The 27,213-nt window shown below is 37.7% G+C and overlaps 1 protein-coding gene across 1 annotated transcript in view; it reads left to right on the forward strand.

The window, feature by feature from the left end:
* The first annotated feature begins 3,199 nt into the window (after positions 1 to 3,199).
* The window catches only part of BEND7 (BEN domain containing 7), a 138,983-nt gene continuing 114,969 nt past the window's right edge, over positions 3,200 to 27,213 (forward strand). Inside the window, 2 exon segments of the mRNA XM_020999695.2 lie at positions 3,200 to 3,445; positions 5,928 to 6,011. Of these exon segments, the coding sequence (XP_020855354.2) occupies positions 3,385 to 3,445; positions 5,928 to 6,011 (145 nt within the window). The 5' untranslated portion in view covers positions 3,200 to 3,384.

The following is a 27,213-nucleotide window of genomic DNA, read 5'->3' on the forward strand; positions in this document are numbered from 1 at the left end:
GTGGGGAGGATATAACCTCTCTTCATTCTAGTCTAGAGGCTGGCAACCTTCTTTTTTTATATCATAGTCCTATTGGCAGTCTGGTGAAGCCTGTTTTGAAAGCATAAAATAAAATACAAATGAAACCAATTATATTGAAATATAGTTACAAAATATTAAAAAGACAAGTTCACAGACTCCAGGTTTAGAACCCCTGTTCTACAAAATAAGCTTTTCTTAATGCAATTTCACATTCCATTAGCTTTTTTGGGGGGGGCACTATAAGCTTATATTGAGCTGGAAGTCCACTAAACCCCACAGCTCATTTTTATATGAATTATCTAGTCATACCTCTCCCTTCCTTTATTTGTACAGGTAATTTTTATTCCAAGTACAGAACTTCAGATTTATCCCAATTGTGAGAGGTTCTCTCACTTAAATAGCTCATGGAAATATGAGTATATGATGCCTACAGAATTCCTCTCCTGTATAAACTATCAAAAATGAACTAAGGAGGGGCAGCTAGGTGGTGAAATGGATAGAGCACCAGCTCTGGAGTCAGGAGGACCTGAATTCAAATGTGACCTCAGACGCTTGACACTAACTAGCTATGCAACCCTGGGCAAGTCACTTAACCCAGATTGCCTCACAAAACAAAACAAAAAAATGAATTAAGGTTAGTTTGGTAGGAGTTGTCATTTATTAACCCATAATGGCTTCTAATTGATCTCTGCTGTACTTCCTAAGTATTCACAAAACATGCCTTTAATAATGTGTTGGCGCCTGTTTGCTAAAAATCAGCCTACTGAAGTGCAGAGACAGCAATCACCAGTAGTCTGGCCACAGGACTAGCAATTCTGCTATGGTAATCCACTAAAGTAGGGAAGGAAGGACCTGAAACACAGGCAACTGTCAATCAGTGTAGAGCAGGTATCAAACACAAATCAACACTCCTGAGTGTCTAGAGGAGAACTAGATGAAAACAGAATCGGGAAATATTTAACAAAATAAATAAAAACACAATAGAACATAGATAACATTAAACGCGGTTTCCTATGTCAATATGCAACCAGCAGGGATCTTTTTATAAGCTTCTATATGAGTTTGACACCACTGGTATAGTCTCATTGGATAGGGTCCATGGTGTAAATACCATGATACTGCTATTCACCATGTCTTCCAATCCTCACTAGCCTTTAAGGTGACCAGGGATTTGTTATACCTGGTGTCCCCAAAGACTGAATGCAATTTTAAATTGCACCCAGCCTTTTAGGACATCTCGTATTGCAGCCCAACTATTCCTCCACCTAAAAGCCTCATACAAAATGACCATGGATCTAGAAGGCTCCTCAGAAGTCATCTGGTCTAACCCTTCCTTTTACAGAAGAGGAAACTGTGGTCCAAGGAGGTTCTGACTTCTCCCCACCAACCACTCTCTCCCCTCTCCTGTGTCTTTTTGGATGGTCTTTTTTCTTTAGATTGTGAGCTCACTGAGGGCAGGGATTATCTTTTTATGAATTGTGTCTGCAGTGCCTGACACGTAGTAGGCACTTAAAAAACATTTATAGGATTTATTAGATTGTATTGTCCAGTATCACACTGGGAATAAGGGACAGAGGTGGAATCTGAATACAGACTTTTTGACTCCACCTCCAGTGGTCTTAACCACCTGTACTGTTGTGGCTCTCATTCTAGTGCTGCACATCCCAAGAGCCATACAATTATTTTTCCCTCTCTCCCAGAGGGTGTTATGAAGAAGAAACAGTGTCCTTGATGTGCTCTGTGCTCCTTAGAGATGCCCTTAATAAGTCTAATGAAATGCTTATTGTTTATTCCTTTTATTTTGATATCATTTCGCCAGTCTTTTGCATTTGCCTTAGGGATTTCTTCCTTAAAGAGGCAACAGAATGCAGAACCCTCAGGGATGACAAGTTTTCTCAGGACGACCCTCAATCCACACGTGTTCTCTAAATTCCGGGGCCACCCCTACGAGACCTGTAGTCGATTTTCGGGGCTCAGTGTCAATGCTCTTCTCAATAGCGTTGGTTCATTTCATATGAAGTATTTGTGGACAGGAGAGTTTTCATCTAACAGCTGCTTAAAACAGGGGCTCCCTGGTTCAGGAATTTGAGAGTGGGAGGCGGTTTCGGGGTGGCAAGGCATACCACCCTCCCCGGGACTGAAGTAGATAAGAGGGGAGGACCCCACAAGACTTGGAGTCTCGAAGGAAAAAGAAAGAACAAGAAGGATCCTGCCCCTGGGGGGGAGGCTCCCCAGAGAGCTCCCAGGCGCGGGGGGTGGTGGTGGTGACCTGGGCAGCGCTCTCCAAAGCCGGGGGGAGGGAGCCCCGAGCTCTGACCGGGCGGCGGCGACGCGCAGGGGGGGGGAGCGGGGAGGGCGCGAGCGCGGGCCGAGAGCGCGAGCGCGCGGCGGCCGCGGCTCCCGGGAAGCCGCTCAGTCCGTCGGTCAGTCCGTGGGTCCGTCTGCTCGCGCGGCCTCCGCCTCCTCGGGATGGCGTGCGGCCGGGGGCCGAGCCCGGGGAGCGGCCGGCGGGCTCGGCTGGCTCCCTCAGCTCGGCCCCCAGGGGGATGGCGGAGGCGGGGAGGGGGGCGGCCCGGGGCGCCGGTGCGAGGGCCGGCTCCCCCCCAGCAGGTGGCACCGGGGTCCCAGGCAGCGCGGGCGCTCCCTCCTCCGCTCCTTCCCCTCCTTCCCTCCGCCCGCCCCGGCGGGGGGCAGGGGGGGGTGGCGAGCGCCTCTGACCCGGCTCCCCCAGCTCCCCCGCAGCAGCCGCCACCTCCTCCTCCGGGCCCGACCCGACCTACCGCCGCCGCCGCCACCTCCCCGGCCGCCCATCGCCGCCCTCGCGCCGCCGCCGCCTCGCGGGGAAGGAGCAGGAAAAAGCGCCCGGCGCCTGCCCGCCCCCTTCCCAGCCCTCTGCTCCCGGGGCCAGCCCCGAGCCAGACCCGGGCCAAGTCCGGCCCCAGCCGAAAGTTGTGGCGGAGGGCGACGGGGCCCGGGCTCGGCAGCTTCCTCGCCTTTTCTCCGGGCCGGGGGCCAGGGGTGCGGGGCTGGGGGGCGAGAGCAAAGTGGCAACTTGTCCCGGGGAATCCTCCAGCCCCGCCCACGCCCGGGTCCGAAAGCGCCCGGGGGGCCGGATTTATTTTGTTGGTTTAAATTATTCTTACAATTATCATTCCGGCTGATTTGAGAGACGGACCTTGGTCCTCCTGGCGGCTGCTGCTGAGGCCGGGTGACAAGAGCCGCCGCCGCCGCCTCCTCATCCACCTCCTCCTCCTCCTCCTCCTCCTCCTCCTCCTCCTCTCCCTCCCCCCGTTCCTCCCTCTCTGTCTCTCCTTCTCTCTCTCCCCTGCCACATTCCCTTCCTCCTTCCTTCTCCCGAGCACCATGGAGTTCTCCGAGAGGAAAAGAAGCAGGAAATCCCAAAGCTTTAAACTGGTGAACCAAGGTAAGAAGAGAAGAGAAAACAGAGAGGGAGAAAGAGAGAGAGAGGTGTGGGGACGGGCAAGGGGTCTTCTCCCGGGTGGGTGTCAGAGACCGGGAGAAGGGACTTTACCGGGGTGTAAACATCCCCCCAGCCGCTGGCGCTCTCCAAGCCTCTCTCGCCCCCTCCCTTGTCATTTCCCTCACCCTCTGTTGTTGTCAATGCAATTGTATGTTTTCAGGTCAGTAACTGTATCTTTAAAAAAGGTTTTTTATTTTTATTTTTTTTTAAAAGAACCCGCTCTAAAGCGGGGGCGTTTTGATGGGGGGGGGGCAATGTTGATGCTTGGCGGCGAGACCGCTGTACACAAAATAAAGTTGTATTGTGAAAGGGGGGGGGGGGGGAGGCAGGATGTTGTTGAACGTAAACAGCCCAAAAAGCAAATCAGGAAATTAGCAAACAATGACACTTAGGGAGCAGAGAGCCTTCTTGTGCATTCAACTACTGTGACCAGGTTTGGGAAGTGAGGTGTTTGCTATTCCATTTTAGTGGTGTACAGAAATCTGGACTAATGATTCCTGCCCTTACGGCCAAGTTCGGCCCGCCCCCCCCCCCCGCCCCAAATTGTGGTGTTTAATTTTTTTTTTCAATTGTGAGGAAAAACAATGATCATGCACAAGGAAAAATTGTTGCTGTCTAACTTGTTTGGAGGTATGATTGGTGTAGGAAAAGGTGTTTTAAAAAGAATTATGCATCTGGTAAAATCTATTTTTAAAAATTCCATTAAATCTCTCAATGATTTAACAAGTGTATATCTCAGCTGCTTGGGTTTAGGTTATTTAGAGGGGAGAGGGTAGTAGGACGGGGAAATGCTTTTCAGGATGAGTTACTTCTTAGAATCTTAATTTTTCTAATTTGGCTTAGAAAAGACAGAAGAATTAAAGCCCAGGGCAAAAATGTAAGATATATCTGTTAACTACCTTGTGTCTTGTTAAATTCAAAGCAGGTGATTAGTTCAGTGTAATGTTACATTTATATTTTAAGGGTTCAGAACATCTTTTTTCCTTAAGCCTTTTTGAATCAATCTTAAATTCAAACACAGAAACCCAGAACCAGTCTGTTTTTCCTCTGCTGTTTTATGGGCTATTAGGGGTGGGAGCAAACCAACTGTTTTAGCAATTTTTTAAAAGTCATCATATAGACTAATGAAAAGTAGAGGGCTATTTGCAAATAACAGAGTGTTTTCTAATTAAACCCCAGCTAAGCTAAATGTTAGTGTGGAGTAAATAAAGCCTACTTTCAGTTTGTTTGAAAATTCATTTGATTATATGTTTTCTTCTTCCCATGTAAACTGATTTAAATAGTTGAACAAGTGGATAGAATTTGGTGAGAGGGGTTTTCAGTCACTGTGCCTATTCAAAAGATTGGGTTCTTTTTGATTCTTTATAACTTTGCTCAACAGAGTCGATTGCTCGGTTACTTGAACTTTTAAAAGTTTCTCCATATATATATACATACATATGCATATATGTATATATATAAAACCTGCCTTCTTTTTTTTTGCTTGATCCATACAAGAATAATATGTTACTTTCGTTTTTCTAACCTCAGATAACTTATTACTGTATCTTGAAAATGAGAGTAGTTGTGTAGATATTGGTCTGTAATGTCCAAGGCCCCCAAAAGGCGTGAATGGAAAAAGAAACTTACATTTAAGGCAGATATTTAGGTGATCCCAATTTGTAGGAACTATATCAAAACCATATGAGCCTCTACAGAGAGGCTAGTGAAATACTGTATTTTTAAGTTGGACTGACATAGCAAGTTTCTAACAAATTCTGAGTCTGATTCTTTTCTCTACTGTGCAGGTGCATTTTCAGAAAATAAGCCACTGCATATTAAAGTGCAGTAGCTGAATGCAAAAGATACCTTTGTGTGAAAGATGAGACCCTGGCTTCCTTATTCAAATTCTACTCTGTTTAAAACAACAAATTAGTATTTTTCATATGGCCTTCCTTTTAGACTGCTTTTAATTCCCAGTATTTTTCAATATTAACTGTTAAAATCAAGTGTGTTGTAGCTAAATATTGGGAATTAATATTAATATGACCTATACAAATTTAGTTGTAAAGTTAAGTGTAAAAGACTTATATGACCTGGGATACAGCACACTTTCCCTCTTGATTATGAATTTACTTGCTGATGAGCTTTAGAAAAATATCTGGACTTTTATGTTGACATAACTTGTCAGTGAAAACTGACATAGGTCAGGTAAAGCTGTTCTCAAAAATCTGTGAAATATTTCTGTTTTGTACAGTTTCAGAAATACTGATAAAGTTCTTGGGTGCTGCTATAGAGTTCATATTCTGTGGTTAATTAGATTTTTCAAAATTATAATTACAAGTTAAACTGTAGAGTTTTAATACTATATGTAATAATAGTATTCAATGCCTTTTTGTATCTTTAATGTCATTAGAATTCTAATTTTTGGTTGTTTCTCTTCTAGACTATCACCATGAGATATATAAGGTTTCTGGCTTCAGCAATGATGTTAATGGAGAGGCCAAAGAGACACAACCCATTTTTTTAGGTAGGTTCTTATGTCGATTAATTTCTGAGCAAAACAGTGTGGCCATTTGCAATTAGGAAAAAAAAAAGGATTGTGCAAGAACGGGAAATGTCTGCCATTGCTTAATGTATGACATTCTTTTCAAGACCTTTTATTTTACAGATTGCCAATATATCCCTTATTAACATTGCTAAAAGTTGTAATTTCAGACATAAATGTTTATTAGTGTCTACACACAGTGCTAATTATCACTCACTCACAGAGCCAGATGCTGACTGTGCAGTTTTGTAGCTCTGTGCTCACCCCATTTACATTGCATATTTGCTGGCATGCTTCACTGGCAATAGTTTGTGTAATTGGGGTATTACATCTTTGACATCTGGATAACAGAAATTCAATTTCCAGGAAGCTGCTATTTGTTTGGTTTTGCTTCTGCCTTGGGTGGGATAGAGGATTAATGTGCTGTCATATTGTAATGTCCCTTCACCTCTGTAGCCTGGTTGCTAATCCTGCCATGACAAAATTAAATTAAATCTACAGTTTTAAAAGTTTGAGGAAAACAGAAGTATTGCTTGCTTAACTATCTCTTGATAGTACTAGTTATCACCGAGGGGCTCATCATTTCATGTGTTTTGTATTCATTTCAAGTGAACCATTTATTGAGTTCCAGTTATGTACAAGGGTATTACTGTAAGGATACATAACATGGCCCATCTTAAGAAGCTTTTGGCATACGAAGGGAAAATAAACATGTACACAATTATTATACAAATCAGTTATAACATTGTAGGTGAGGAATAAACAAAATACTAATAGAATTCAGAGGAGGGACACATAATGTCTGTCAGGCAAGTCATGGGAGTGGTGACATTTGAGATGAGCCTTGACAAAAGGGTAGGATTTCATTAAGTGGAGATAGAGGGATAGTACATTGCAGACATAAAGAATGGTACAAAGAAAGGTGGGAGAAGATAGGATGATATCAAGAATAGTGTGGAATCTAGTTTGGCGAAGGTATAAAAGTACCATACACAGGGGGCTAACGTGGGATAAGAGCAGAAAGGTAGAGTAGTTCAAAGGTTGGTGCAGAATTGAGGAAGGCCTTAAATGTCATGACAAGGAGTTTGGGCTTTGTTTGATAAGGAAGGTTATTGAAGGTTTTTGAGCAGGGAAGTAATTAAATAGAGCTGTGCATTAGAAAAATTAATTTGATGACAATGTGTAGGATGGATTTGAGTGGAGAAAAAACTGAGGCCAGTTTGTAAGTGTGCTGATGCTTTGGAGAGAGTATGAAGAGAGGTTGATGGCCATAGAAATGGAGGGGGAAAATGGGTTGGAGAGAGACTGTGGAGGAAAATTCCTAAAAGAACTGTAGGACTGGTTAGTTGAAGGATGGCAGAGATAAGCAAGAGAGAAAAAATGGTCAGAGATGACCGAGTTTTTGAATCTGGGTGACTGAGAAAATTGTTTTACTTTTAACAGAAATGGGAAAATTAGAAGAACAAGTTGTTGTTTTTTTTTAAATGATGGATTCGGTTTTATACCTGTAGAACTTGAGCTGCTAGTTGTACACGAAGTTGGAGGTGGCAAGTAGGTAGTGGGAAATGTGTGTCTTGAGGTCAGGGAAAAGATTAGCACTAGAAGTATGGATTTAGGAATTATCTATCTAGAAGTAATAGCTGAAGCATGAGAGTGAGTAAGAGTATGAAAAAAGAGGGGAGAGGAGGATGTAGGACAGAGTCAGAGGGAGATCTACATTTAGAGGAGGGAAGGAGCAGGAGAAGGAGGAAGGGAAGCTATGAAGAGATAGAAGAAGGAGAACAGCCAGAGAGGCAGGTGGAAAATCATTGAAACCAAGAGAAGAACTTCAAGAAAGTGAGGGTGGTCAATTGGGTTATATACTTCAGAGAGTTTTTGATCTGAGCTTTCCTCTTACCATCCTCATTCCCAGCTCACGTAAAGGACAAGTAGAACAAAAGCAGCATCTCTGACTGTCCTTCAAACAAGTAGAGCTGCATGACAGATGGGTAGGTAGGAAAAAAACATTTCCATTCTTCATTTTTCATCTTTGGTACAAATATTGTACCTGAAGATCTTAAAATTATTGTACATTGACTCGCAGATATTTTGTGGGTCCTAGTAATTTACACAATAATTGAGATTTTACATGGTAGCCTAAAGCAGTGGGGTAGAAAATAGAGTAGTCCTGGGCCATCAAAGTCTGTTTTAGGCTTTGCCTATTCTAGCTTTCATGTGCATGCAATGAATGTTATGGTCACAACGCTAAAAGAAAGGGCTAATGCAGAACAGTAAAGAAATAACATGTGGAAAGGAAGAAGTGAAAAAAAACTACTGGAAAGTATTACCACTTGAATTGGGGAGAGCAGATGGGTGAGTGACAACAAATGGAAGTCTAGAGTGCAAGCTAGGACTGGTTAGCAGGACTGCTGGATAGGCCCAGACTAGTTGGGACTAAGGTCAGCATGTAATTGAGCAAACCTTCCTTTCCAAAACAACAACACAACAACTTAAGGTAAGAGAGGATAGTTCTTGCTTAGGTAGCCTTTATTTTGTGTCCAAACACACAGACACAGACTTATGAAAAATCCCTGTATAAAAGGGTAGAAGAAATAGATGAAACCTATGTATAAAGAAGCAAGACCAGGTGGAGGACGTTTCAGTATTTCTTATATCACTAAACGTATATCAGTTATATCTCATTACCTTTTTGTCAGATATGCAATACCATCTTTAATTGGTGCTAATACAACTGAAATAGTTTATTCTGTTAAAGGAGGCAGTATTTCTATGGTGAACATAGCTATCAGTATCAGTTTACCTTTCTTAAAAGAACTACCTACCTGAGGTAAAAGTTTCAACCTCAAGAAATTTCAACCAGTTCACAATCAAATGAAATTTTGTGACCTACAATCAGAATATTTTTGGATTGTAGTTTTTTCAGTACCCCTAAATTTAAACAGTTGGAATTCTTTTTTAAGTACTGCCTTATTCAGTCTTTTGAAATGAAGGACTAGCTTTTTAGTGTAAAATCAACATTTATCATAAAAAAGGGAACATGATGTCCTTGATTTAGTTATTCTCCAAAGAAGTGGGCTTTTTTTCTGTGTACTTGGAAAATAGTAATGACACTGTCAAGTGCCTATTTATTTTGGGTATGACAGACTAGAGGCATATAGATTGAGGAGCATGAAGGATGCTAATGTAACCAGTCTATAGAATGAAATAAAATGAAAACTCTTAAAGATGACATCACTGATTTATTTTTTTACAGCCAGAACCCATGAAGATAAAGTACATGAAAAGAAAGATGAGTTTTAGAATGCATAATTGAAGTTATTGTTAAATAAGGCCTTTTCTGGCAAGGGCAAAAAGAGTTTATGCTTTTAGTAGTATCAAAGTATACTAGGTGACGTTTCTCAAAATCTTGCTTACTTTGAGGAAAGTAAGATGTGTTTCTCAAAGAATTTCTTGATTTTGTGGTACCTAGAGTAATAAAATAAGGTAGTAAAGGAAGAAGTGATTATAAAATTAATATTTCTAAAGCATCTGAGAGTAGTTATTGACAGCACCCACAGGTTCATTAAAAATTCTGTTGCTGATAAGAAAATACGTGCTTTCAGTTTATGTTGACACTTCTCAAAATATATATTTAAGTAGTATTTGCTATACAGTTTACTGAAGCATAGCTGTGACACTACTTAGCTTGGAATTCAGTGATCTCAAAAGGAGTTTATTATTAAAGGTACCAGAAGGACAGTTATAGCACTGTTATTCAATACTTAGAACTGAAACATGGACCCTCAACTTAATGTTATATGGGGCTCCATTTATGCCAGTTTGTAAGATAGTATACTTCACATTGATGAGATTGAAGTTTTTTTTAAAAAAACAGATTTGTTCCATGCTTTGGAAGAAGTTCTAAAATCAAATATACTTCCAAAAAATTGTATAAGCTGTTTACTAGCATCTTTCATGGAGAGGAAATTCAGTTAGTTTTCTTCCTGGATCAAATAAAACATTGTTTGGCCAAGTGTTTTGATGTTTTTCTTAAGTTTTGAACCATATTAGACCAGGGTAGTTCACTATGTAGACTTGCAAATTCTATGAATAGTTCCAACAATTTGAACACTCATGCAGAAAAGTTCTGTGAGAAAAGAGAAGTAGGAATCCAAAAGAAGTATGAAATATCTCCTGACCTCACGAAGCTTATAATCTAGTTGGGACCTATAGAAATTCAAGTAGCAATTAAAATAATGATATAAGGCAGGGCTGTTCTGTTGTTCCCTTTGTATCCAACTATTTGTGGGGGGTTTTTTTGGGATGCATCATGGAGTAGTTTGCCATTTTCCTTCTCCAGCTCATTTTACAGATAAAGAACTGAGGCAAACAGGATTAAGGGACTTGCCCAGGGTCATATAACTAAGTTAAGTGTCTGGGCCAGATTTGAACTTAAGAAGATAAGTCTTCCTGACTTCAGGCCCTGCACTCTGCCCATATGGCAAAGTATTCTGTGATTAATTAAGTACAATAGGTAAATGCCAAAATGAGTAATGTAGGCATTAAATTCTTTAGCAATTCAGAGAAAGGAAAGCAGAGTGATCTTATGGACTTCAAGGAAGAGATGAGATCCAAAATGGGCCATGAAAGATAGGACTCTCAAAGATAGGAAAGATAGGATGCCCATCAGATATTGGGGGAAATGGCTTAACAAGTTGTGGCATATGATTGTGATACAGTATTGTTGTGATATAGGAAATGATGAGGAGGATGGTTTCAGAAAAACCTGGGAAGGCTTATGTGAACTGATGCAAAGTGAAGTGAAACCAGGAGAACATTGAACACAGTAACAGCAATATTGAAACGATGATCAACTGTGAAAGACTTAGCTGTTCTGATCAAGACAGTGATCCAGGATAATTCTAAAGGATCCATGATGAAAAATGCTGTCAAGCTCCAGAGAGAGAACTGATGAAATTTGGAGTGCAAATTGAAGCATACTTACTATATTTTTCCTGTTGTTTTTTCCCTTTGGTGTGTGTTTTGTTTTGCAACATGGCTAAGATGGAAATATGTTTTGCATAAATAATTTCACATGTATAATCGATATATTACTTGCCGTCTCAAGGAGTTCGAAGGGGCATGTGGGAGGGAGAGAACTTGGAACTCAAAATTTTCAATTAGGAAATATTTAATGAAACAAATAAAATATGTTTAAAAATTAAAAAAGAAAGGTCAAATTTGAATAGGCATAGAGAAGGGGGAGGGAGATGGGAGGAGATGGTAAGAAGAGCATGGGCAGAAGCACAGGGGCCATGAACATGAGAAGCAGAATTATGTAGTGGAGAGACTTGGATGTAAATTCTGTCTATGATACTTCCTAGTTCTATTAACTGTGGATAAAACACTTAATTTCTCTAAGTCTCAGTTTTCTGATCTGTAAAATGGAGGTAAAAATAACTGATTCCTACTTCATGGTTCTATTGTAAGTACAAAATGAGATAATATGTATAAAAGTTCTTTGTAAGCCTTAAGGACCCATGTGAATTTCAGGTGGTGTTATTATAGTGTAACCTAGTGTCAAGGAAGAGAGATCCAGATTAAGTAGTAAAGAATGCTGAAACAAGTCTGTGGATATTTTAATGAGCCAACTAATACTACTTACAACAATGATGTAAACTCTAAATAGAATGTGTTCTTACACAGAATTTTAGTTTGGGTGTTTGATACTAGGCTAATACACTAAACAGCATAAAGTCTTGAAACTGTACTTACTGCCCAAACATTTGAAAATGTTTTGATTATTTATGCCACATTCAAGTCAAATGAGAGACATATAGATGGGTTTTAGAGACAATTAGAAAATTCTTTGTTGAGTCAAATTTTAGAGATTTTCTTGAGGAAACAGAGTTTTTATTTAATGATGAAGAGAAGCATCAAATGTTGCTATGCTAACCAAAGTACTTACATGACAACTAAAAAAATTGATGGCGGGAGGGTGGATTGTGACTAACACATTATTAATGTAGTTAAGAATCAATAACCATACTTTCTGTCTTTACTCTTCTGTCTCTTTTAGCTACCATCCTCTTTCTTTTAATGTTGTCTCCATTTCATTTTCTCTACATCTTTACTAATCAATTTTTACTTCATTAAATTTAGTTTCTATTTCTCCATCATATCTCTTACATACATTCTTTCCTTTCCCTTCTCACTTTTATGACCCTAGTTTATTAATACACTCTTGTAATCTTTTACCTAGATTATAATAATAACCTCCAAACTGTTCTCTCTACATCTAGACTTTTTCCTAGCTTATTCTTTTTTCATACTATTGTAAGATTGAGGTATAATCTCCTTAAAATACTAAATTATTCTCCTGGTCATTTCCTCCCCTTTAACCTCTAGGATAAAGCCCAGACTCCTTTTCCTGGCCTTTGAGGCCCTGTACATTCAGCCTCCAACCTACCTTACCAATCTTATCTTGAACTATTTCCTTATGACAACCTTCTCCCATAGTCAGAGGGTGATACACCAGATGAGAACAAATGCAAACATGTCCTGTGAACACACCTTGCCCTTTCTCATCTCTATGTCTGTTCTCAAACTATTTAATCCTGTTGATTCAATAATCATTTATAGTGCCTTCTGTGTTCCAGGCATTGTGTGTTAGTTCCTGGGGATAAAGACAAAAAAGAAACTGTCTGTGGCTTCAAGGAGCTTATATTCTGTTGGAGGCTGGGCAGGAAACAACATGTATAAACAAAGTCAGTAGAAAATAAATAGCTATTGTATGTTTGGAGGACACACATCAATATAAAAGGTAGTTTGTTAACCATAGAATGGGGGTTCCCCAGAACACCGTGGAAGGGAAAGATAGAGTAGGAAAGGGAAATGGGGAGGATGAGACTGAAAGACATTGGTATGAGAGCAGAGAACAGTGACCAGGAATGGGCGCTTTGGTCTGTCAGCTCACTATTTGCAATCAGAGGACTCTGAATGGAATGAGGTGATGGTAGATTTCTATGCTTTTCCTGGTAACAATGGTATTGTTGATTTGATTTCTTCTCCTGCCTCCCTGCCCCCACCTTTCTTATCCCTGTCTGTGAACATTCTTCCTAGTCTTGAGGACCAGCTCAAATCTTAACATACTTTATAAAGAACTTAATTCTAACCACAAGTTATTTTTTTTCCATCTCTGAATTCTTATAGCTTATCTCTCATTCATGTGGCACTTGCTATGGACTACTTTATGTTGCTTTTTTTTGTATGTACATATATATCTTGTTTCTTTAGCTAGATTTTAAACTGCTACAAGGCAAGAATTTAGGCTTCTGATTCTTTGTGTTGCCATTCTCTTCTGCCCCCAATTTGTTCTGAGTGTCTAGCATAGTATACGTGCTAAGTGCCCAAATAACTGTTAAGTGAATGAATAAATACATTTGTTTAGCTCTTGAAGAATCTAGTTATAAATTCATTCTTATCTCTATACAAATAGAGACTATTGAGATTTTGGAAACTTTAGTCAGATAAATTATGTTATGTTTTATTTAAGAAATCTTTTTGATCATCTAAATCAGAGTAGAAATTTGTTGACCTGAGAGAATTGCCCAGAAATGGAACAGATTAAAACAGTTTTTATCAAGAGGGATATGAAGGATATATAATCAGGAGGAAAATGCATATTTGAAGAATCAGAAATGAAAAAGTACATGGCCAGTACTTATTCAGAGTATGGCTATACATTTTAAAACATTATGGACTTTTAAAGTAGTGCTTATGACAATATTTACCTGACTTATAAACTGATTTTGACATTGTCTTGTACTCACTTGGCATCTGAAGAACAAGTTTTTCTAACTTAACTAGAGTAAAGGATATAAAAAGCATACCAAAGAAGATTTAGAGAATTTCATGCATATAAACAAAGTGTGGTTCACATGGGAATATAGATTTCATACACTGAAGAGAATATTATAATCATGCTTAAAATAAAATGAAATTATAACAATAGGATAGGCATCTCATAGTAAAACATTATGCAGAAATATGGAAAGTATCATATTAGTTGAGGGAAAGATTACCTGATTAGGAGTGTAAAAGAAATAGAGACACTATTTAACTAGAATGTATGGTTCAAATTTGATCTAAATTTAGAAGAATGAAATAGGCCATTTTGAAATAGCACCCACTGGTTTTTGACAGGTCTAAACTCTGCAAGCAATGACCTGATATGAAAATTTGCTTTGCCTGTTTATATATTTAATTGGATGCTTATAGTTAGCATATGATTGTATATTTTTCCATTCATCAGAAGTATATCTTTTTCTTCATTTCTTCACTTTGGGTGACAATTCTTTTTTATTAATAGTTGACCCGAAGTATAATATACCAAATTATAACATTGGGCCAGGCTAGTTTTCTGTTAGAACATGGTTTTAGTTTAACAAACATTTATCTTCTACTATAGTCATAACACACTGTGTTGAGTGAGACAGTCTTTAGGTAAGATACAATCCTTGGCATTTTGGGAATTATAGTCTAAGTCAAGGTTGTAACTTCAGTCTTTATGTAAGTCTTTTAGCTTTGGACAGAAATTCTCTCTTATTTTCTACAGATTACACATCTACTTCTAGTCAGCTGTCTTTCAACTACATAAAAGTAGGGGAACCAAGAGAATGAATATAAAGCATTATTGCAAATTCTTCACCATTACTAGCAAAAGAGATCAAAGGGTATATTTCTGTTGGTGGTTATAGTTATAGTTGATGGTTGATAGGTAGTAATTCCTGTGCAAAGACTCATATTATGGTATATTAGATTTAAAAATCATAGCTTAAAAATCATAAAGTAGTTAGATCAGATTCTTATTCAATATTCCTAATAACTAACACTTTTATAAATTAGAATAATTAAAATTGGTTTTCTTAGAATTACAGATTATCCTTTTGCAAATTTGTGGAAATATACTGTAAAGAATTTTAATTCTAGGGTTTTACAGTATTTTATACTTGAAAATCAGACTTTGCATTTGAAAGGTTAATGTAGAAAACTAATTATACTATCTGGTAACCAAATGTGTGATGAGACATTTGTCTTTGTAATTAACAGCAAGGAACTTTTATAGTTTCATAAAATCAAATGCTACATACAGTATTCTGTGTGCATTTGTTTAGAAGAGATGTCCAAACCAGAAATGTTTATAGATGATATAAAGTTGTGCTGAAATGTAATGCAGGTGTCTCTGCATCTTACAGCATTTCTCATTGTTGAAATGGAAGCCAGAAGATTAATAACTTTACTTTGTCATGATAAAATAAGTAATGTGTTCTTGGAACAGTAGTACAGTACATAAGTTACTCAGTAATTCCAAGAATTTATTCTGTTCCAGGAATAATATCCGTAACAATTTATTTTTACAGAAAAAGTTGATCTAACATAATAGACCATGAAATTGCTTGTATGTTTAATGGAATTATATCACAAATGTGACTTTATACCTCCACATAAATGTAAATGTAACAAAAAATGCAAGGTTAAGGCACAAACTTAAACCTAAAAAGTCAAGAAATGCAAAAGTTAAGGTTCTTTTGGTAGCATTAATTCATTCATATTGTTCATATATAATGTTTTCGATTACTAGTGGGACTTTAATGGGTAACTGGGTATGCATTGTGTGAAATATAAGTGAGTAAATGTTGTTATAAGAATGCATTTTTAGTAGTTTTGCACTTAAATTTTAACCTGATTTTATTTTAACAGCAATATAGCCTACTTTATAGAACCCTCAGCTAAGAGTTCTGTTCCTTCCAGAGTTGCTTTATCTTGAACCAGCTGTCTAAGTTTTCTCATTTGTTGGATTGGAGAAATATTCCCTGCCTTCTCTTTTTTGGAGGATTAATTAGAAGATTATGCTGTAGAATCTACAGACTTTTCTCAGGAAAGTGGAGTGGCATGAAGGCATATATGGCATTAAGGAACAGTCTACATATATTGAGGGAAAGGAAGATTTTCTCTGCACTCTATGTAGAAGTGTATGTCTCCTGTACCTCACTGGTAGTTTTTAGTGGTCTCCAGTATATTTCTTCACCCATGCTTAATATTTTCCCTTATTTTCTTAAAGCATATACTTTTATTGATACCTTTTGTCTTTATGTTGGAGTCGTTCCTAGAAAAAAACTCCCTTTCACCTCCCTTCCTATTGAACCTTCCCTTCTAAAAAAGAAACAGAAACAGCAGAAACACTTTTGACATCTGACAGTGTATACAACATTCTGCCCTGTCATTCCTTGTCCCTCTGCCCTGCTGAGAGAGATGTTTTATTTTCTATTCTCTGGGACCAACATTGGCTTTTCAGTTACTAAGAGTTTGGCTTCCTTTTTTGTGATTTTTTTCATTTATGTTGTTGTCATTGTATAGTTTGTTCTTTTGATTCTGCTTATTTTACTTTGTGCTGGTTCATACAAACCTTTCTGTAGTTCTCCAAATTTATCATATTTGTCCATTCTTGCAGCACAATAATGTTCCATAACATTTATACAACCTGCTTTTGTTCAGCCATTCCCCAACTGATTGGTTCCCACTTTGTTTCTAGTTGTTTGCTACAACAAAGTGCCATTATGCCTCATACTTTCTTGTGCAGTTTTCACTCTAGTTGCTGCCTCATGCCTAGTATTTCTAAATTTGTTGAAAATGTAATCATCTGCCATCAGATGTGCCCTTATACCCAAAGTCAGTAAAGTTCTTTTAACTTCTTGGAAGGAAGGCATTGTATAAGGAGACGTTACTTCTGTAGTAATCATCATTGATGTTTATATTGAATATGAAATTGTTATATGTGTACATATTTTATTGCTTAGATTTTTTTCATTCAGCATTCAATGAGTATCTACTATAGTAGGATTTAATAGTGATCTTTCATACTTTGCCACTAATAAAGATTTTTAAATAAACACTTCATTAAAGAAAGGAGAGTTTATACCTTTTTGTTGCTAATACTATTCTGAAAAAATTTTCTACACAGTCAGTTTAACAGGGAAGTAGTGTATCAAGTCGCATTGAGTTGTCTGTTACCAAGATAAAATGATAAAAATTATATCTTTTGTTAAATGAAAGCCTATTAGACACTACAAGAATATTGCAAAGGTAGTAGATGATATTTTTAATTCACTGCTGTCAGTAATTTTTCTATGATATCTATTGTCACTTCTTTGAAGATTTTTTTTCTACATGTTTCTATGAAATATTTGTGTAAGTTCTATTTCTTTTTCTTTCTGGCCTTTAATTACAAACTTTGTAGGTCTAAAAGTATTGACATGGTTTCTACTATAGGATGAAATGTATATACTTTGTTAGCATGGCAATATAAATCATGTTCATTTTAACAGATAATGTGAATATGCTAGCATACAGCAGATTCCTCCTAGGAAAGGTTTTATGTTTGGAGCAATCAAATAATTTTTATTTGCATTATTATAAAGAAGGTAGTTAGAATAAGTTATTTCATTGTTTTTATATTGTATCTTGATAGAACTATGGTTAGACTAATACCTGTAGATACTACCTACTACATGCAATAATATCTTTCTGAGAGCTATGCATTTTAATTGATTAGTCCAGCAGAACTCTGAGGGTTCTGTGCAGTATAAATAGGGGCTCCAAGCAAAATTTTTTGGCTTATTAGCTAGGGGCTGTTCCATTCAGCAGAGAAGCCTTCTTAGGTGAGAAGAGCTATCCAGCCTTTGGGTCCCTTTTCCCTCTCCATGCTCAGTTCCACCTTCCTTTCTAGATCCAAAGGGACTGTTGTTTTTGATGGGAAGAAGCAGACTAGGTGCCACAACCCCATCTCTTCTTTTTTTTATTTTCCTACCAACAGGTTTCTCTTCTCTCCAGCTTAATTGTAGCATAAGGCAATATATCTTCTCACCTAGATTGTAAGATCTTGGAGATCAGGGACCTTATCTTATATTTATTTGTATCTCGTGGAGCACCTAGCACTATGCTTTGCACATAGCTCAGTATTTGTTAAGTAAATAAATAAACTATCCAGATATTCTTTAAATCATTCGAAGTAGGACTTAAAATAGGAACCCGTATCACTTGACTACATTTGACTGTTTAGCTTTTTCTTACATGTGTTTTTTTTTTTACCACCACCAAAGGGCTCCTAATAGGTTCCAATTTTATTTGCCTCTAGATATCCCATATCTAGATATACAGTTTTTGAGTAAACCAGTCAAGTGACTCACTCCAGTTATGAGTCCCAGACTCATGTCACTTGTAAACATGACTTATACCTGAGGTTAGCAGTTGAGACCATGATAACATCTACATGTTGATATGGGTTTGAAATAAAGGTGCTAACCCCAGCTTTGTTATTTAGAGTAGTTTCCCTCATATATCACATAACTTTTCCCTTACTCTCATTAGTTAAGAAATTCAGGACTCGTGACAGGGCCCTACTTGGAACTCTTTCCTCACTTTACTGTTTTTTTTTTTCTTCCATCCTTAAAATTTAAAACTCTAGAGACTGGTATGTTAGGTGGACACCCAATGGCAGACTTAAGAAAATTGTGGGCTGGAGTTAGATAGGATGGACAGGCAAGGATGGGGAATGCTTGTATGAAAGAGAATTAGAATACTGGGGGGTCCTTTTTTTCCTTCTAACCCAGCCATATCTCTATCTTCTAGTTCTTTAATTCTTTTTTTTAAATTTATTTTGATTTATCAACAATCACTTCCATATGCTTTTGAGTTGAAAATTTTTCTCCCCCTTCCTCCCCAAGACGGTGCACAGTCTGATATAGGCTTTACATTTACATACCCATTAAACATATTTTCACATTAGTAAAGTTGTAAGTAAAAATTAAAACCAATAGGAGGAACCATCAGAAAGATGAAACAAAACTCAACAGAAGGTAAAAATAAGTGATAGCGATTCAACTTCCATAGTTCTTTCTTTGGATGTGGACAGCATTTTCCATCCCGAGGCCTCTGGAGATGTCTTAGATCCTCGTAATGCTGAGAAGGGTTCAGTTTAACAATCTTAGTCATTGCATAACATGGCTGTTATTGTGTACGAAGTCCTCTTGGTTCTGCTCACTTCATTCAGCATCAGACCATATAAGTCTTTCCAGGTTTTTCCGAAGTCAGCCTGTTCATCATTTCTTATAGCACAATAGTATTCCATTACATTCATATACCACAACTTGCTCAGCCGTTCCCCAATTGATGGGCATCCTCTCAATTTCCAATTCTTTGCCACCACCAAAAGAGCTGCTATGAATATTTTTGTACATGTGGGTCCTCTTCCCATTTGTTTGATCTCTTTGGGATATAGCCCTAGAAGTGCTATTGCTGGATCAAAGGGTATGCACGTTTTTGTAGCCCTTTGGGCATAGTTCCAAATTGTTCTCCAAAATGGTTGGATCATTTCACAACTCCACCAACAATGTATTAGTGTTCCAGTTTTCCCACATCTTCTCCAACATTTATCATTTTCCTGTTTTGTCATGTTGGCCAATCTGATAGGTGTGATGTGGTACCTTAGAGTTGTTTTGATTTGCATTTCTCTAATCAATAATGATTTAGAGCATTTTTTCATATGACTATAGATGGCTTTAATTTCTTCATCTGAGACTAGTTCTTTAATTCTGTGTAACAAACTAAGTGCCTTCTGTGTACAGAAAGCTATACTAAATCCTAGGGAAGATATAAACTTTGACTGAGACTTGGCACCTCCTATCATGTTAAGTTGGTAGATAGGAACATAGAAAGATAGCTATGATAATGGATCATGAAATGAGTGGCATCTATCTAGAATTTTAAGGCTTACTTAATGCTCTTATGTATATTATCTCATTTGATCCTCATAACAACTCTGTGAGGGAGTATAGTACTATGGATATTAGAATTATTTTGGAAGGAAACTGAGGTTTAGGTTAAATAATTGTTCATGATCATATAGCTAGTCAATGCTAGAGAAAGGATTGTGAACAGAGGTCTTCTTGAGAGTACCATGCTTTCTTCCATGACGCCAAACAGTCTCTCTGACTATAACTTTAAGGGATCTGTGATCTCACTCTAGTGGGCACTCTCCAACAATGTAGATTGTTAACCATCCATGCCTTACCATCCTGTGCAACTCTTGTCCATGTCTTTACATAATTCCACCTCAGGGTCCGTGCAACATGCTGAGGCCTTTATTAAAGTTCAATTGCTATTGTTTCATTATCAGCTTATGCAAAATATTACACCAGAGGTTCAAAAAGAATGCTATGAGATTTAATGGGAGAAATGCCATTATTGATTGGGAAGATTAGGGAAAGCTTCACAGAGGAAACTTCAGTCAAATGATGTTTAAACAGAAATAAACAGATAAAAAGATAAACAGAAATTTAAGTGGAGAAGTGGGGTTGAGGATAGTATTGTAGGCATGCAGAACATTGTGAACAGAAACATGGAGGTGGGAAACCATTACATCTGTGCAAGGGTCATTGAATAATTTAGGGAGGGTAGTATGACCAGAATTTTGTACATATGTAACAAAAACTGAGGAGATTCAATATTCAGTTTTAAATCAGAATTTGTGAATGGTCTCTAGATTCTAGGCATACCTTAGAGATGTCGTGGGTCATGGTAAAGTGAATCACGCTAATATTTTCGTTTTCAAATGCATGTAAAAGTCATGTTTACACTAAACTGTAGTCTGTCGTGCAATAGTATCATCTAAAATAACAATGCATATACCTTAATTTAAAAATGCTTTATTGCTAAAAAACGCTAACCTTCATTTGAGCCCTTCAGCTAGTTGTAATCTTTTGCTGGTGGAGGGTCTTGCCCTGATGTTGATAGCTGCTGACTGATCAGGATGGTGGTTGTTGAAGGTTGGGTGGCTGTGGCAGTTTCTTAAAATAAGACAACAATGAAGTTTGCCACATCGATTGATTCTTCCTTTCATGAAAGATTTCTCAATAGCATGCAATGCTGTTTGATAGCATTTTACCCATAATAGAACTTTTGAAATTGGAGTCAATCCTCCCAAATCCTGCCGTTGCTTTAGCAACTAAGTTTATGTCATATTCTTTAATATTTTTATGTCTTAGGGAACAGGGAGGCCCAAGGAGAAGGAAAGAGATGGAGGAATGACTGATTAGTGGTAGCAATCAGAACACACACAAAATTTATCAATTAAGTTTGCCATCTTATATGGGCATGGTTTGTGGCACCTCAAAACAATTACAGTAGTAAAACATCAATGATCATAGATCACCATAAAAGATATAACAATAATGAAAAAGTTTGAAATATTGTGACAATTACCAAATATCAACACATGCTGTTGGAAAAATGGCACCAATAGATTTGCTTAGTGAAGGATTGCCACAAATCTTCAATTTGTAAAAAAGCAAAACAAAACTGCATTATCTGTCAAGTGCAGTTAAGCAAAATGCAATAAAACAAGGTATACCTGTACTTGAGGAACTTTTTACATGGCCAGAAAGTTAGGATACTCTCAGATTGTGCAAAACCTTGAATGCCAGGCTGTGAAATTTGAACTTTACTTAGAAAGCATTGGAGAACAGGTGAAGAAATTAAAATAGAATAGTAATATGATCACACTTTTGCATTAGAGAGATTAATCTGGTAGTTGTGTTAAGGATTGCTAGGAGAGGGGGAAGAATGGAACTGAAAAGACAAGTTGGGAGTCTCATACATGTGGGTATAGGAAGGGCTTGTACTAGGGTAGTGGCATTGGAACTAGTTAGGGAGAGGGAATAGTTGTAAACAGTATTGTAGACGTAAACTCAGTTTAACTTAGTGAGTTATTATGTATAGGAGGTGAGGGAGAAGGAAATGTAAAAGATCATATACCAGGGGCAGCTAGGTGGTGCAGTGGATAGAGCACCGGCCCTGGAGTCAGCAGGACCTGAGTTCAGATGTGACCTCAGACACATAATACTCACTAGCTGTGTGACTCTGGGGGAGTCATTTAACCCCAATTGCCTCACCAAAAGGAAAAAAATGATCATATACCAGTTTCACATCTAAAGAATCGAATGAATGAACATTGATTCCACTAATAGAAATTGTTAGGTTTTTGAGGGGAAATCTTTAGACCATCTGTTTGTTTTGAGTAAGAGAAGATGATAGGTCTTTTGATATATGAAACATTTTTGGCATGTTATCGAAAAGTGCAAAGGTACAAAGATGGGAAGGAAGAACAATAAAGCAAATTTTATCTTCCCTAGAATGAGGTAAAAACATCACTTGACCAAACACTTGACATTTATTAGCTGTGTGACCCTGGGCAAGTCATTTAACTCCAATTGCCTTAAAAAAAAAGTAATCAGGAATCATTAGGAATTTTGAAGATGATAGTGATGTGATGAAACTTTTCTTTTCTTTTTTTGGCTAGGCAGTGGGGTTAAGTGACTTTCCCAGGGTCACACAGCTATAAGTGTATATATCTGAGGCCAGATTTGAACTCAGGTCCTTCTGAATCTAGGGCCAGTGCTGTATCCACTGCACCACCTACCTGCCCCTTGATGAATGTTTTGTAAAAGTTTCAAGTGAAAATGGCTTGTAAAACACATAAACAAAACTACATGTAGTATTGTTGGCACATGTGATTTCTGTAATGACTACGTATTATTCCCTGTGCCCTATTTAGTAAAACACAGTATCTGTTACCACCATCACCACCACAAAACAAAACAATAAACTATTAGCAACAACCACTGAATTAAAGTTTTGTGGGCAGCATATTTATTTTTATCTATTCCTCCAATTACAAAATTAAGCCTCCTTAATACGTCCCCAGTTTTCTTGTGAATGAGTTCTTATAGATCTTCTGCCTTCTCTCTAAACTTACTTTGCATCCCTGCCACTTAACTGAAACTTGGTCTTCCATTGATGATTTACATGCTTCAAGTTCTGTACAGTGGAAGTGTTACTTTTTCCTACTTGCCCAAACTGATGGATACGGGAGTTGTTATGATTCCTTATTAACCCCCTGCAGCTTCTAGACTATTGTTTAACCACCATCGCCTCAAACAGCTTCTTTTAAAAAAGTTATTATGAACTTGACAAATGTTAACAAACATCAGCATTTCTTTATCCAAAGAACAGAAAAAGAGGATTGTATATAACACTGTGAATCTCTCTTAGGGCATTTTTTCTTTCAAATGTGTATTAAATTTAACATAGTTCTAACAATGTCCCTCTTGTGTGTCACCTCTTATGAGAACTTTCTTCTGTTCTTTTATGTGTATTTTTCAAATACTTTATTGGTTCTCTCTCTCTCTCTCTCTCTCTCTCTCTCTCTCTCTCTCTCTCTCTCTCTCTCTCTCTCTCTCTTTCTCTCTCTCTCTTTCTTTCTCTCTTTCCCTCACTCACAGATAACTATCCTCTTTCCTCTCCCAATAATCCCTTTTTCCTCCCTCTCAAAAAAAGTCCGGCCTTATAACAAATAAGTCTAGGCAAGCATCACAAATCCATAGGTTGGCCATGCCTGGACCATGCCATTCTTCATTTCTGTGACATGATTTCTGTGCCAAGGGGTAGGATGAAGGATTCATCATCAGTCTTCCAGAGTTGTGTGATTGATCATTGAAATGATGATAGTTGAAGTTTTTCTCACTTGTTTTCCTTTACCATATCATAGTCATTGTGTACATTTTTTACTGGTTCTGGTTCCTTTGCTTTGCTGCACTTCATTCAAGTCCTCCTAAGTTTCTCTGATCTATATACCTTTCCTTTTTTCCTATGCTATAGTAATATTCATACATGATAAGTTGGTCAACCATTCCTAAGTTGTTAGGTACCCACTTTGTTTCTAGTTCTTTGCTACAATAGAAAGTACTGTTATAAATATTTCTGTGCATATGTGCCTTCTCCTTATCTCTTTGGAGTATATGCATAGTAGTGGTATTGCTGGGTTAAATGGTATGGAGTTTTGTAACTTTTGCGGTATAGTTCCAAATTGCTTTCCAGATTGGTTGAACTAATTCATAGCTCCATGATTAGTATGTTAATGAGTTTGTCCTTCCATAGCTTCTCTAACAATTGTCATTTTCCTTTTTTTTGGTCATATTTGTCAGTCAGATGGTATAAAATAGAAACTTGTCATTTTAATTTCCATTTCTCTTTTTTAAAATAGTGATTCATAGTATTTTTTCATATTGTTGTTAGTATGCATTTCTTCTTTTGAGAACTGGCAGATTCTTTGAACATTTTTATCTGTTCCTTTATCAATTTATGTGTTTTGGTTATCAGCCCTTATCAAAGAACTTTTCTACAAAGATCATTTCTCAGTTAACTATTTCCTTCTAATTCCAATGGCATGAATTTATTTTTTTGCAAAACTTTTTTCATTTTATGTAATCAGAATTGTCTATTTTATTATCCTTTAATCCCTTTTTTGGTCAAGAACTCTTCTTCTATCTGTAGTTGTGAAAGGCTTCTCCTTTGTTCCTCTAATTTGTTAATAATATGACCTTGTATATATATCTATATATATATATATGTATAGGTCATTTTTAGAACTGAAAATTATCGTGACTTATGGTATGAAATGTTGGTCTAAGCCTAAGTTTGTCTAGTCTTACCCTTGCAGTTGAAGTCCTTGGGTTTATTGAATGTTATTTTTATCTATGCTGTGCACTTAATCGGTTCTACTAATCACATTTACTTTTTTTTTTTGATTATTACTGAATGCTTCTCTTCTTAGAAAGTCCATCCTTGTCATTTTTATTTGCTAATGTCAGTAACATTCCCAAATCCTTCTCAGTGACTTCTGAATTTGGTTTACATTCCCTTTTCTCAGTCAGCAAGCATTTAAAAAACTACTTTGTGCTAGACACTGCATGGTAGGGGGGACACAAAGACAAAAATGAAACAGTCCCTATCTTCAAGGTGCTTGTATTCTATCAGAGGAGATGGTGTGCAAATCTTTATAAATATATGCAAATTAAATACAAGATAACTTTTGGAGGCAATACCAGCATTTGGGATAATAGAAAATGTAGGAAATGACATTTGAGTTGAGCTTTGAAAGACACTAGGGATTCTGAGATGTTGCAAGTGAGGATCAGATACATTCTAGGCCTAGGAAACAACCAGTACACAGGAGGAGGTAGGAGTGCTTGAGGAAGAAAAGTAAGGTTAGTTTGGCTAGATCATAGTGATTATGAAGGGAACTAATATATGATAAGCATGTAAAAATGGATTGGAGCCTACTTTACCAGTCTGTCCTGTCTTCATTACTTCCCCACCTAACCTGGAAGTTGTGGTCTACTATTTTAGATGTGTTATCCAATCTCAGATAGGCTCTTGCTAGGAGCCAGTTAGGTGGTACAGTGGATAGAAGCTGGATCTGGAATCAAAATCAGCTTCAGTTTTACTAGTTATGTGACTCTGGGGAAGCCTGCAGTCAGGAAAACCTGAGTTCAAATGTGTTCTCAGACACTATCCGTGTGACCCTGGACAAATCACCTAACCTCTGTCTACTTTGGTTTCCTCACCTGTTAAATGTGGGTAATAAAAGCACCTACCTCCCAGGATTGTTGTAAAGATCGAATGAGATGAGTATAAAGCACTTAGTAAAGTGCCTAATACATAGACACTTAATAATGCTTCTTTCCTTCCTTGCTGCCTGCCTACCTGCACTAAGGTAGGCCTTTTGTGGCCTCCATCATTGGTTCATCATCCTACTACCTGCAGAAGTTACTCCATACCTTCTCTTTTCCCAAGCTTCCAGTACTTCCCCCTTCCTGATCCCTTCTCTCAGTTGAGGACCTTGCTTCTTCCTTTACTGAGAAAATTCATGTCATGTGGCATGAACTCTTTCATCCCTTTCTCTTCATCTCAAAACCTCTTGACATATTCCTCCACTCTCTTTACCTTTCCTCCATTCTCTGAAAGAAAGGTGGCTCTTCTTGCAAATGCCAACATGTATCTCAGCCTGTAGCATCTTTTCTAACAAAATTGCAGTCTCAACCATTTCTTCTGTCTCTGGAATCTTGCATCTCTCATTGTTTACTGATTCTTTCCCTGTTGCCTTCAAACATGCCCAAGTTTCCCTTATCCTTAAAAATCCTGCATTAGACCCAACCCTTACCTTAAATTATTTTCTTACAGTATATCACTCCTTCCTTTTTCAGCCAAACTTCTTTTAAAAAATTATTTTTCACCCAGTTATATGTAAAACAATTTTTAAAAATTCATGATAAAACATTTTTGAGTTTCAAATTCTCTCCTTACCTTATCCCTTATATATGTACAGTCATACAAAACATGTTTCTGTGTTAGCTATGTTGCAAAAGAAAACACGGACAAAAAACCAAGAAAAATAAAGAAAGTAAAGAAAAAGTATGCTTCAGTAAGCATTCAGACTCCTTTAGTTCTTTTGCTGGAGATGGATAGCATTTTTGATCATGAGTCCTTTGAAATTGTCTTAGATCATTGTTTTGATGAGAATAGCTAAGTCATTCACAGTTCTTCATTGAACAATATTGCTGTTACTGTATACAGTGTTCTTCTGGTTCTGTTTGTTTCACTTGGCATCAGTTATATAAGTCTTTGTAGGTTTTTCTGAGAGCATCCAGCTCGTCGTTTATTATAGCACAGTAGTATTCCACAACTTGTATAGCCATCTCCCATTTGATGGACATCCCCTCAATTTCTAATTCTTTGTCACCATTAAAAGAGCTGCTATAAATATTTTTATACATGTAGGTCCTTTTCCTTTTTGTTTTTTATCTCTTTGGGATACAGATATAGTAGTGGTATTGTTTGGTAAAAGGGTATGCATGGTTTTATACCCTTTGGACATAGTTCCAGATTTCAGCCAGACTTATTGGGAAAAGTTGTCAACACTTGCTATGTCCATTTCCTGTCTTCTCCCTTGCTCCACAAACTTTTATAGTCTATTTTCTGACCTCATCACTTAATCTGAAACAGCTCTTCACCATTTCCAGAGGCCACTTATTTGCTAAATCTGATGGTCTTTTCTCATCCTCCCAACTGATCTGCTGATCAGATAGTTGACACTATTTGACTACTCTCCCGCTCTGGGTTTTCATGACAACCTTTTTTTTTCTGGTTCTCTCACTCATCTGACCACTCCTTTGTCTCCTTTGCTGGCCGATCATCTATATTACATTCTTTATTCTTGATATACCACAAGGTTGTGTCCAAGGTCTTC

This window comes from Phascolarctos cinereus, unplaced genomic scaffold (assembly GCF_003287225.1).
Source record: "Phascolarctos cinereus isolate Bilbo 61053 unplaced genomic scaffold, phaCin_HiC Scaffold_1;HRSCAF=81, whole genome shotgun sequence".
In the NCBI taxonomy this organism is placed as follows: domain Eukaryota; kingdom Metazoa; phylum Chordata; class Mammalia; order Diprotodontia; family Phascolarctidae; genus Phascolarctos; species Phascolarctos cinereus.